Source organism: Hypomesus nipponensis, chromosome 7 (assembly GCF_054491055.1).
Source record: "Hypomesus nipponensis isolate SF chromosome 7, ASM5449105v1, whole genome shotgun sequence".
NCBI lineage: Eukaryota > Metazoa > Chordata > Actinopteri > Osmeriformes > Osmeridae > Hypomesus > Hypomesus nipponensis.
Window position 1 is genome coordinate 8,694,284 of NC_140367.1, and position 11,960 is coordinate 8,706,243.

Sequence of the window (11,960 nt, forward strand, 5' to 3'; positions counted from 1 at the left end):
CCTCTCGCCCTCTCTCTCAGGATGAGTGATCGATGCAGACAGAAAGCAACCAGAGGGGCTCTACTTCTAATGGTCTGCATGGTAACTCTCTTGGAGATGCCTTTGCCAACAGACAGCCACAGAGGTAAGTCAAGTTCACCCAGATGAGAGCAGCCCGCTTATTGATATCTTTGTGAGCTCCTTTAGCCAGTGGTCTGAGGGAATCTACAACAACAATCTTGTTTAGAGACTTCTGGATGATGTTTGGCTTGTCTTTTAGTTGTCAAAACTTTCAGAGCCCTGCTACTTTAGTTTCACAACTTTTCACAGAGTGTTTGAATCAGAATCCGAACACTACATTGGACATGTTCATCTGAGGGTTGTGTGATGGGATTCAAATGTTTGGAGCTTTGAAAGACTATTTATAGGAGCAGTTCTTGAGACATTCTCTTGTCTTATTAGGTGTGTGTTGTGAGGGCATCGCTATACCCAGTGAGATCAATTACGAGTGACTCAGTAACATTACAAATGGAGGCATCTCACGTGTTTCAACTTCATCTCCCCCACTGGTAATACACTGCCCCAGGTAATTGGCAAGGTGATTTCCTGGACATGCAGGATGGCCATTCGCAGGCATGACAGAAAACGTTGCGCTCACTTCCTCTCCGTCGACCAATTAGAGAGGCGCGTGCGTTGGCAGAGGGCCAGCGTGTGGCTTTTTTGATTGGCAGAGATCCTCCACTCAAGGCGCTCATCATTTCAAGCAGGAATTGGATCAGAATAATCTCCCACATATTCAATTTCTATCTGATAGCCTCAGCACCATCTAATTTCCCATGAGAGTTATTTTTGTGGCTTTAAACCTGTTATCATTCTGGGGATGAAATGAACCCAGAACACATTCAGAGTCTACAAACTCTTCCACGAGAACAGAAGAGGAAAGAAATTATACCATTGGAAAAACGAGGTAAATGTGGTTGGTTTCGTCAAGAAAATAAATTGATTTTCTAAGGCCCTTTCTCTATGTGAGTGCTCCCCAAAACATACATACGTACAGTACAAACATGTATACATTTTACTAGTGGCTTCTGTCAGCAAAACACATATGCATATATTTTCTTATCTTCCAAATGCTCTCGCTTCCTGTTCTGTCAGAGCAGTGGAGGTGTCTGGTTTAATATGCTGAGATGTGGAGCAACAGTCATGTGCTTCAGCTTTCATGTCAATCAGGAGAGCACCAAACACAAGGACTAAGACTCTTCACCCGGCTCACAGCGTTCAGTTCATCACAGTGTTTACACTAGTTGTTTGCTTCCACAATATTGTTGTTTTGTATATGCTGGTGGAAATAATATGTAAGTAAGTAAGTTAGACTTTATTTACATGGCACTTTTCATACAAGAATTGCAGCTCCAAGTGCTTTACATAAAATCAACAAAAACAATAATACAAGTGTTGATCTAAAACATATAACAAACAAAACTAGCCGCACTCTATATGCGGTCTCTCGAATCGGTCTTAGATCCGAGCTACCACTTGCAGTTTCTAATACACAAACATGACAAGGGGGTAGACAGGACGGGAAGACAAGGTTACATTTCAGCATAACATGTAACTCTAAATATGACTCGTAGGTCTAACTCTAGGTCTAACTTCCTTCATGCTATGATCAGATATTGGATCTCTCAAATCCTTAATCTATCCAGATATAAAATCACTCTATTGTATTCAGCCTGTTGAAGGGTCTAAATCCAGACATATCGCATAGTCTACAAGAACATTGAATAGACCCATAGTGTAAATGACCCATATGCAGTGGCCTTCGACGTGTTCAGTCACCCAGTAAGCAGTAAGCCCTGTGTGTGCCATGTGACAGCCTTGTTTGCTCCACAGGCATCACATCAGAATCAGAATCAGAATCAGAAGGGATTTTATTTTTTATTTTACATGATAGTATCCTGTCATGTTCATAGGTGCTTTTTAAAGACTTTTCCTCCATTGATGGTGTACATCTGACAATTAGCCGGCCAGTAACAGAACTCATGGATTACCAATAAAGGAACCGCAGTTTCCTCTTGACTCTAGACCCCAGTTTTCTGACCGTTTGGGAGGCCTAGTTTGTATCGCTCCGGGGCACCATCCTTGCCAAACGAAATGATCGATACTCGGGTAAGGAAATAATTCAGCAATCTCATTACATTGTATTTTTAACGACATTTGATTTCACTGCCTGGTGTAATTTTCTGTGTGCCTTGAGGATTTACCTTTGTGGCTTGTTGCTGCTTCCGTGGAAGATGGCAATATCAAGCTTTTCTGTGTGATTATCGGACATCTAGTTTCAGTCTACATGTACTCTATACTGTATACAATTTTTCATGGTATACTATTATACCAACATACCATATAATATTGTTGTTGTTATTATTCTTATTATCAATATAATATTTTCTGTATGTGTTTAGTAAACTGACTATCTTGTTATTTTGCACGGTTTGTGGCGTGTTGTAGTCTCAGACTTATCCACAGTGTGAGTGAGAAGAGAAGACTGTTCACAGCCTGAAAAGAAGGGCAGTGAATCTCACTTCCTTCACCTTTCCACGAGGGCAGAATCTTGCAGTAATTACAAACTGATTCATAATTGATGAAATGTAAACAATTTATCTTGACGCCTCTTGCTTGTTGTCCACAGAGAGACAGCTTTAAAAGCTCTAACCTAGAAAACGGAGAGATAATTTCAGACAATCATAATTGTTTGATGACAATAATGATGTGCTGTTTTGTTACACTTGTCCTAATGGAGACCCACAGAGTCCATTTTGGATCTGCTTAGCAGCCCGACACGAATCAGTGATGCAGCCTCTCAAATTATTCAATACCTTGATATGTGCTCTCCTGTAGGCTATTCACTCTCCTCCGTCGTGCGTCAGCACAGCAGGTTCAGGGTGAAGCTATGGGAGGCTACGAGACAAAACTCATTCCCAAGTAAATATATTTCCTTGGTTTGATAGCAGGGCGGTGTGACAGGGGGTTCTGCTGAGGCTCTGGGTCCAGTCTGAACACGTCTCGCCGCTCTGTGTGAAACGCAGGCCAGCCCTCTGGAGCTGCTTCATCTGAAGAGCTGCTCTTACATGGATCTAAGCCGCCACGCCTCTGAGCATATTTGTCTTTCATAGCTTTTTTTTTGTTGTGGGGGGGGTGGGACAAGTCAGCTCTCTGCTACGCTACTTCCAAGGGAAGAGTCCCGTTAGGGACATGAGCAGTGACAAGGGAGTTTGTTCGTAGCAAACACCATCAAAAGTTGTATGCATACAAAGAGCCTCTCCTTCTCCTTTTCTGCAGTGAGAGCTGCCCTGCCCTGCCATCCACAGACTCACTTTACTATCAACAATGGCTTTTCACTTTGGCCTGGTAGCAATAATTATCAAACAATGTTCCAATTAATCAATCCAGGTAAACTTTTTCCCTTGTGTAAAAAGTACAACACCTGAATGTATTGCAACTTTAAGAAAGAAAACTACAATAACTTTTCATTGTGCTTCAGTAATATTTGTGCACAAAGCTATACTAGTAATTTAGCTTGTTGTATGAAACTCCATCTCTGTAGGCTGGGGCTACCAGAGCTGCCAGCGATGGGTGAATTCTGCATGGCAACTTAATTAGTTGTTTACCACATGGGCAATAACAAACTTTGCCGAAAGACACCTCGAGAAAATGTCACGTTCAATTAAAACGCATGAAGCTGCACAGGCCCTAAATAATTCAGACAATGAAGCACAAGCTGGAAATTAGCAGTAAATAAAGTAGAGCTTCACTGCTCTTTCTTTACAGTGAGAAGCTACTTAGACAGGGCAAACCAAACCATGACCAAAAACTACCTGCAATTACCTGAATTTACTTCAAATTGATGAAGACTTCCGTGGTTCTTTATTAACCGTAAGAGCTTCTAAAGGAATTAGCCACCAAATGAAAAGGCATTCCTTTGGCCCACCCTTAAAATATACTTACGACTCTGTAAGTCCTGACCACTCTGCTGTTTCTGGGCTCTTTCCAAACCAATCATTCCCCCTTCCTTCCACTTAACAACACCTAAGTGCAGCTGACTAATGCCAACACTAGCTAATCTTAACAATGTGAATTAATAAACTAAGTTATATTTTATAACCTCATCATAGGGTGAAAATAAGGTTTCTTCAGTCATATTTAATAATTTGGATCTTGTTCGTTCTTGTGGGCATGGCGTGACATTGTTGATAATGTCCAGGGGCATGATTCAGTATCAAAAATGCAGCTAGACGTTTTAACAACAGTAAAACTATCTGACCATTGAAATACTGTTAGAAATATGCACTTCTTATCCTTAATCTTATGCATATTTTCTTTGCACTCTATTTGTATGTCCCTTTGGATAAAAGCATTTGCTAAATTAATATAATGTAAAATGAATGAAGTATGAACATTAAACGTGAGTGTACCTGAAGTCGCAATAATGTGTGTTTTTGTGTGTTTCTCAGTGCACCATGTCAGGACCGGGACCTGTGAAGTGGTGGCCTTGCATCGGTGCTGCAACAAGAACAAAATAGAGGAACGCTCCCAAACCGTCAAGTGTTCCTGCTTTCCTGGACAAGTGGCCGGGACGACCAGGGCAGCCCCATCCTGCGTAGATGGTACGAACCAGCAGAATCATTGATTTACCACTTTAGCTAAACGAGGGGTATTTCTGCTGAGATCAGAAGTCACTTCAACAGACACTACAGTACCTTTATATCTGTAAATTACTGTTAAAGAGCTGCACAGGTGGGGTCTAGCCGACAATCAAGCCATCTGTGACTCATCAGTCCCTGGTGTTTGTTACAGTCAGCTGAGCATTGCTGACAACAGTGACTATTTGATATCTCCTTTAGCTCTGAACGGTAACTATCCCACTTGTATGAAGTGCCCATAGTGCCATGGACGTGCATGAGGCACCTACAACCTGGGGTGGCGAGACACTCGAGTAAATCTCATTTCAGGGACTCATCTTGGTTGTCTCCATGTGTGGTGTTTTGTTTGCAAGACAAACACAGGTTTTTTTTTCACCTTTGCAACTGAGTGCTAATGCCAGATTCTTGTCACGTTGATACTGTTTGACATAATCCTCAAATTACTTGTTTTTCTGCAGATCTCATTTGCAGCAAGCAGGGACGGTGCTACCATGAAATAAGTGTGAAATTAGAAAAACAACAGTGTTTTTTAACGGAAGGCCAAGTCAAAGAAAGGCTTTCCTTTCAGAGATGAACAGTTTAACCTCAATGTATTTATTTTCTATGAATAAAAAGACATGGATGTTTTACTGTATTGAGAGCCATAGTGCTATGAAATCTCTAATAATCAACCCAATCCATGTACAGTATATGCATTAATAAGGTTCACTTCAATCAATGAAAGACTACAGCGTTCCAGTAAGGAAGGAGCGTTCTAGAACCGGTATGATTACAAAGCGACTCTTGAATGTTACTGGGGACAATTACGGACCATTGTGCCAGCCCAGTTCAAGCTGCCAAATCAATGACCCAGCACATCACTTACTATGGTAATGTGACAGACCACCAACTAGGAGCAGATAGCCCCTTCTCTTTGAGCTGGAGAGTGGATCACACCTTGAGTCAGTCCCTGCTTGTGTCTGACCTCTTCCTTGACATTTTAAGTATTGACATTCTCTGCAAATTAAAGCTGTGTGCCAACGGCCCTGTTTAAAGCACTCTGTGGGTGATCTCAGATAAATGATCATCACTTAACCTTTTAATTATTCTTCCCTTTACATGGAGGGATACCTGGGGCCTCATCTTGGTGTGAGACCTACCTTCCTTTCACGCTCTTATTATTGTTTGAAATGCAGCCTATACAACATGGTTGGTTGGAAACCAAAAGAACATATCTACAGATGCACAGCAATGATCAATTGTTTCGTCAACCAATAATCTGTTTCTGTGATTTGACCTTCTGCCGTATGAATAAAGAACATTAATTACAACGTTTGCAACATCTGCACTGACTTTATGAAGCTGTCATGCTGGGTGGGGTATAACTCAGTGGTAGAGCATTTGAATACAGATTAAGATGTTGCAGGTTCAAACAAACGGACAACCCTTATGACCGATCCATTTAACCAATTTCCAGAATGCATTTGTGTGTTAGATGTCTTGTAATGTGAGTCATGTTTGTGTCTTCCGTAGCCTCCATAGTGGAGCAGAAGTGGTGGTGTCAGATGAACCCCTGTTTGGACGGAGAGGAGTGCAAAGTTCTGCCTGATCTAAAAGGATGGAGCTGCGCTACGGGGAACAAGATCAAGACCACCAAGGTAAGCCATTGAACAGCTCAAAATAAATCAGTCTCAGAGAACCAGCTGCTTTATAGAACCATCTTTGCGTGTGGGTTGGGTATATATCAGTGGTAGAGCATCTGACTGCAGATCAAGAGGTCCTAGATTCAAATCCCTCCCATGTTCTATGTTTTGCTTTGGATAAAAGTGCCTTTAAAATAGTTTTATCATTTGCCTTGTAAATCCTTCAACCAGCTGAAAGGAATAGCTCTATGTACTTCACTGTACTTCAATCATTTGTCAAGGTCAAGATGTTTCATCTTAAATTACACTCATCCCCCGTGGAACCACTAAAAATGGCTAATGTTTGCCGTCCCTAATAGAAGCCCTAGAGGCCTACTTTCAATTTGCTGCCATGTCTTCCTCGCACTCTCAGGCCATTTTGAGGACCCCAAACCTGCAAATTACTCACTCCAATTACTTGCTTTTAACGCGGTAACCTGAAGCCTGCATCCTTCTCTGGGTTATGACGACCCCTAGACTTTGGTTTCTGCCTTTCTCTCTTTGTAGTTAATTATTTAGACTGGCCCCACCACACCTGCCTGGTGCCTGGTCCCTATTGATCCGGGGAGAAGTCGGGACCTCGGGATGGAGCGTTTCATTTTGGTGGCTACACCACTGCGCTATCAATGGATTGATCAACCGTTTCAAACCACATGCACGTGTTAATTTCTTTTCTTGTGAAATCTAAAACCAACTCCCCTCTCCACTCTCTCTTTTCTGTTATCGTTGAAAACATGGAACGCCGGAAAGATTTCATCCGACCGGGATCAGCTTTGGTAACCCTTGGTGCCATGATGCTGGATTAAGGTAATGAATACTTTTTGTTGTTGTTGATGATGTCTTATTCGATTATCTTGGTGTTCGGTTTTATATTACTGTTGAACAATATGGTTTTTAACTCAATGCTTTTCAATGTAGTTTGTGTTTTTCATTTTTGCACGTACTTTACCAGCAAAAGAGTAATCAACTAACTCTTACTGTTTACCTGTTAATTGGATGGAAAACGATCATTACATAATTAATTCACCATAATTACTTTCTAAACGGGGTGTGATTCATCAAGTCTAGTCCCCTTAAGGGACCTATGACTTATGTACCACAAAAGACTAATTGCTGCCAAATAGAGTATGAGTAAAACCTTGGAGAACATAATAATGTAATTGGATTTTGAAAAAATAAATACACGTATATGATAAGATGACACAATAAGAAATTTATTTTTGGGTGTTATTTTTCTAAATGCAAAAGATAGGATTAGGGTTAATAAACAAGCATTATTGAAATCCTTTTCTTCAATTCATTAAATTAAAATGAACAAAACAGCACTACTGGTCTAATTGGTTTAGCTCTCAACTATATGTTTCTGCACTTTTGGTAGATGGAAAATACATTGCCTGGAAAGACATCCATCCTGTTATGTGTCTTCCTCCTGCCGGGTAAAGCCATCGTGTATTTCAAGCACAACACTCTATGATAATTATAAGCTACCGTTGCACTGGGTCTTGTAAAATACAGACCATTCCGTGTCACTAACCACTGTAATGCTGTTAGAACTGTGCGCTTCTGCTCCATGACTATCTGCGACACTAACCAGATGCACTATTTTTGGATATGAGTGTCTGCTAAATGACTAAAATGTTCATGTAAATAAGGATGATGTACCACTCTGCACATGTTAACACCAACTGACAGGAAAGGGGCTGGTTGTCACGGTGACATGGTGGGTAATGCTTGGGAACCCAGGGCTGTTTGGAGACTTTCAGACACCTTTTCCATATCTGTGGATTCAATGGCGTTTTCAGTCACCTTCAGTAAAAGAGTGTGAATTTCTCCCCAGTCTGTTGCCAACACAGAGAGCTACTGTAGGAATGACAGGCATTTGGGGAGGGGGGGGGGGGCACACCTTTAAAGTGTCACATTGCTTTTCATATTCTCTCTGTCATCCTTTGTGACGATCTCACAAAATCACATTACCTTGTCACTTCAGAAGGACTGTGTTGGGGTGGTGCTGGATTTATTTCTTGTTTTGAAGGCACTTCTCTCTGCTGGTAAAACACTGCCTGTGCTCTTTGTCTTTTTAGCATGGAATTATTCTCAAATTAGTATCACATTAATCACAGTGACAGCCTTGAATGTAAATGACTCTTTGAAGGGACTGGAGAATTTATTGCAATCTGCACAACAGGGCACTTTCTCCTTTAACATATGCAAAGTGGGAAGCTAACCTAAATATCTTCGAAAACTACTGCAGCTAGGTTTGATATGATTATGTGGGTTCTGTAATATCAAGTTAGAAAAGGCCTACAGCAGGCTTTGGTGGAATGTGTTTTATTTATTTTTATCCCTCCTGTGGGTAAAATAATTCAAGCAAATTTCCCGAAAGCAGTTCACAGTTTTGAAAATGGTCTGATTGTTGAGTGTCACATTGGATTTTGGGGGGCTAGGTTTGGTGGTGGTGGTGGTGGTGGTGGGGGGGGGGGGGTCGGTTACTGTAATGAGTCTGTCAAAACTGTCTACATTTTACACAAATTCAGCAGCAGTGACACAGCATTACTGCAGCTGTGGCAGCCCTCCTCGCCTGTCAGACCGACCCGTCGGCCCGTCAGCCAGTTGGGGTTTGTGGTGGACGTGGTTAGAGAGGTGTTATGTCCGGTCCCTGTGAGCCAGGCTTCTGGAGGCCTTTTCTAGAATGTACTTTTGGCGAAGCGGAGGAGCCTGTCAGTCAGTGGGAGCTTCATGACGGCTAATTTAATCTGGAGGAGGGTCCGACAATGAGTCTTGAGAGTATCTGACAGAATCAAGTTGTGGGGGGGGGGAGGGGGGGGGGGGAGTTTAGGTGGGTGGGTGTGTGCATTAGGGTTTGGTGTGTATGTTTGTGTGCATGTGTGTGCATGTTCATGTTTTTATGCTATATGTGTGTGTGTGTGTGTGTGTGTAGAGTAAGAAAAATGCACATCCACCATTCTTTTATCTGACAGAATTTACCGTCTCTGGTGTTAAGTCAGGGCTCATCTTATAAGGAGCTTGGAGAAGCTGAATGCCCAGCAACAAAAGCTGATTTTGTTTCAGTTTACCTCTCCAGGAATCCCCCTAGGACATCACAGCAGATTGAGCAGAATTGAATAGAACAGAACAGATTAGAATAGAAAATAACAACACAACACTATAGAATAGAATAGAAGATGAACACAATAGAATAGAATCAAATAAAATAGAACACAATATTATAGAAAATGTTATTGTACAAACAGGTTAAAATCTTCTTTTGGCAAAAAAGAAATCTTCCTAAAACATCCAAAACCAAAGAACCAAAGAGTTTAAATTGTGGATCGCAATCATTTCTGTTCATTGTAAAAATGTGGTTGAAGAATGAATTATTGAGAAAACACTTGAGCCTTTCGAACTAGGTTTTGCATTATTTTCATATGATTGTCCGTCTGGGTGTGCAGTCAGTGTGACAGAGGTAAATTAGTTGGCTATGAGTTCTAATGAGTTTGCATTGTTTGGTGACCATTACGAACACAGAGAGAGATGCCGTAATAACTACTGATAGCTTCTCTTTTCTAATTTGTTGCTTTTTCGTATTAAACTGTGTAAATTTAAGAGACACGCTCAAATCGATACAGATTAGGTTTTGAGATTGACAACGATTGGTCTGTTCTTAATGTGTTTGGCATGCTGCACTGGGCCTTAACCAACTTTGAAAATCTGAGTTCAAGGATTTAGCTCATCATGCGATTGCATTACTAAACTGTAAAAACTCAGCAAAGCTTCTTCACCCTGTGTGACCCATATCTGCTTGTCCAAGCAAACGTAATGTTAAAAGACGTGTTTCTGTTGCAGGTGGACCGCTAGACGTTTGCAGGAGAGATCTCAGAGAGTCTCTGGTGCATCTGTGGAACACCACCAGGGACTCCTGAGATGATGCTGAAGACCTTACTGTAAATAGACACTTGCTTCACTGAGGACTTGGATCTTGGAGAAAGACTTGAAAGCACAGGTTAACAGGTAGAGACATCTGGAAGAGAAGAGAGTGAACTTTGGGACTTTTGATTTTTAAAAGCCAACTGTGGTTGACAAGAAGTGTTTTTATTCTCTAGCGTTGTACTGCTTGTAGTTGACTACAATGGTGACTTTTGCCTAAATATCATTTGTAAAGTACGTTTTTTGGGGTGGGATATGTATTTGCTCTGAATATATGATATATTCCAAGTGTAACAGGGTGAATTTGACAGAAAATTCAGTATTTTAGCAAGATCAAGTATAAGTATATCAAAGGGGAGTTTCTTTTGATGAAAAGTTTAACAACCCCAAATTTTAAAAAAGAGAGTAGGAGAGAATAATAGATACAATTTGGTGAACTTTAAGTATACTGTATTTAGTGAAGATGCAGGATAATTCTTAAAGGATAACACAAACATATTTTCTTCAATTCCATCTTTTGTGAAGGACTATCAGAAAAGCTAAAGCGCCTTCCTCTAGTTTTTGTCACAAGGAAACCTAACATACCCTAAGTGAAACCAGATGCAAACACATTCAAATTAAGGGCTGGAGGTGGTATAGTCCACTGTACCCTATGAACAAACATGAAAGAACTTGACCTGATTGCCCCAGCACAGAAACTCTAGGGTGTGATTGTGTATAGTGCCCCACCATCTGCAGATATTAGCTAGGTCCATTACTGCATAAGCTTCATTTGCACATGCTTCACTTTACCATCACAGGATCCTTTTATGAATGTAGAACGACAGAAAGAGGAAGCTAGCGCTCCAGGGAACCCAGAGGAAATGCTGAACACATCGGCTATCTGAACACCGACTCTAAATCACGACCGTCAGAGGGCAGCTCATCAGTAGCAGAGAATGGGGTCTCTAATTCCTCCATCTGCCAGTATTGTTCTGTGAGAAACACTGCAGTTTTAGAGTATAGCTATTCAGCGGTCAGATAATATCTGCCGCAAACATAAGTGGGATGGAAGTGGCGGAGGACTCTTATATACCTGCTCCAGTCCTTCTGAAAATCACCCTGTCAAATCCGGTCGGCTGCGTCAATTTGTCTCTGCTGTGTTGAGCCCTGAGTCCGATCTGGATGGCCATGTAAAGTTTATGTAAAAATTTATGCAAGCTGAAATACATTCATTCGTTTTCCACTGCACTAACGGAGTGGCTGTGATTCATTTTCTTCCCCCCCCCCCCCCCCTCCCAAAGATGATTTATTTTCAGTCGGATTGATATATTTGATTTGCTGATGATAGCTTTCCAACAGGTATTGCTGAAGCTTACTCTGTCTGTGCAAGTGATAACATCTTCGAATAATAAACTATGGTTGTGTAACGAAACCTTTGTGTTTGTGACCTCTAACCTGATGCCGTAGGCAGATTCATCTAGATGTCTTTTCTCTTTCTGTGATCGATCTCTAAACAGAGTTTCCTGTTGAAACTGATATGATTAAGATGTATCAGCTTCACTTTGTAAAACAAACATTGATTGCTTTCACACTCTTCTTCACAAAACCCAACGTGAGTCCCAATCAAGCATGAAGTCACACACACCAACACACACACACATCTGATTGTGGATATATTATCTATTCCAAATGTAACGGGTTTAATTTGACAGAA

General features: G+C 41.2%; 1 protein-coding gene across 1 annotated transcript; it reads left to right on the forward strand.

Annotated features, from left to right (window-relative positions):
* Positions 1-21: 21 nt before the first annotated feature.
* On the forward strand, positions 22-11,664 carry LOC146276619 (chemokine-like protein TAFA-2). Its single transcript, XM_084701503.1, has 5 exons — positions 22-124; positions 4,491-4,643; positions 6,192-6,316; positions 7,091-7,147; positions 10,184-11,664. The coding sequence occupies exons 1-4, from the start codon at positions 22-24 to the stop codon at positions 7,118-7,120; spliced, it is 411 nt and encodes a 136-aa protein (XP_084557629.1). The 3' UTR covers positions 7,121-7,147; positions 10,184-11,664.
* The last annotated feature ends 296 nt before the right edge of the window (positions 11,665-11,960 follow it).

Excerpts from the sequence above, each read along its gene's own strand:
- LOC146276619 (XM_084701503.1), top strand. The coding sequence starts at position 22 with ATGAGTGATCGATGCAGACAGAAAGCAACCAGAGGGGCTCTACTTCTA. Across the intron at positions 125-4,490 it reads GCCAACAGACAGCCACAGAG|TGCACCATGTCAGGACCGGG; the intron begins GTAAGTCAAGTT and ends TGTGTTTCTCAG. Across the intron at positions 6,317-7,090 it reads ACAAGATCAAGACCACCAAG|ATTTCATCCGACCGGGATCA; the intron begins GTAAGCCATTGA and ends AACGCCGGAAAG.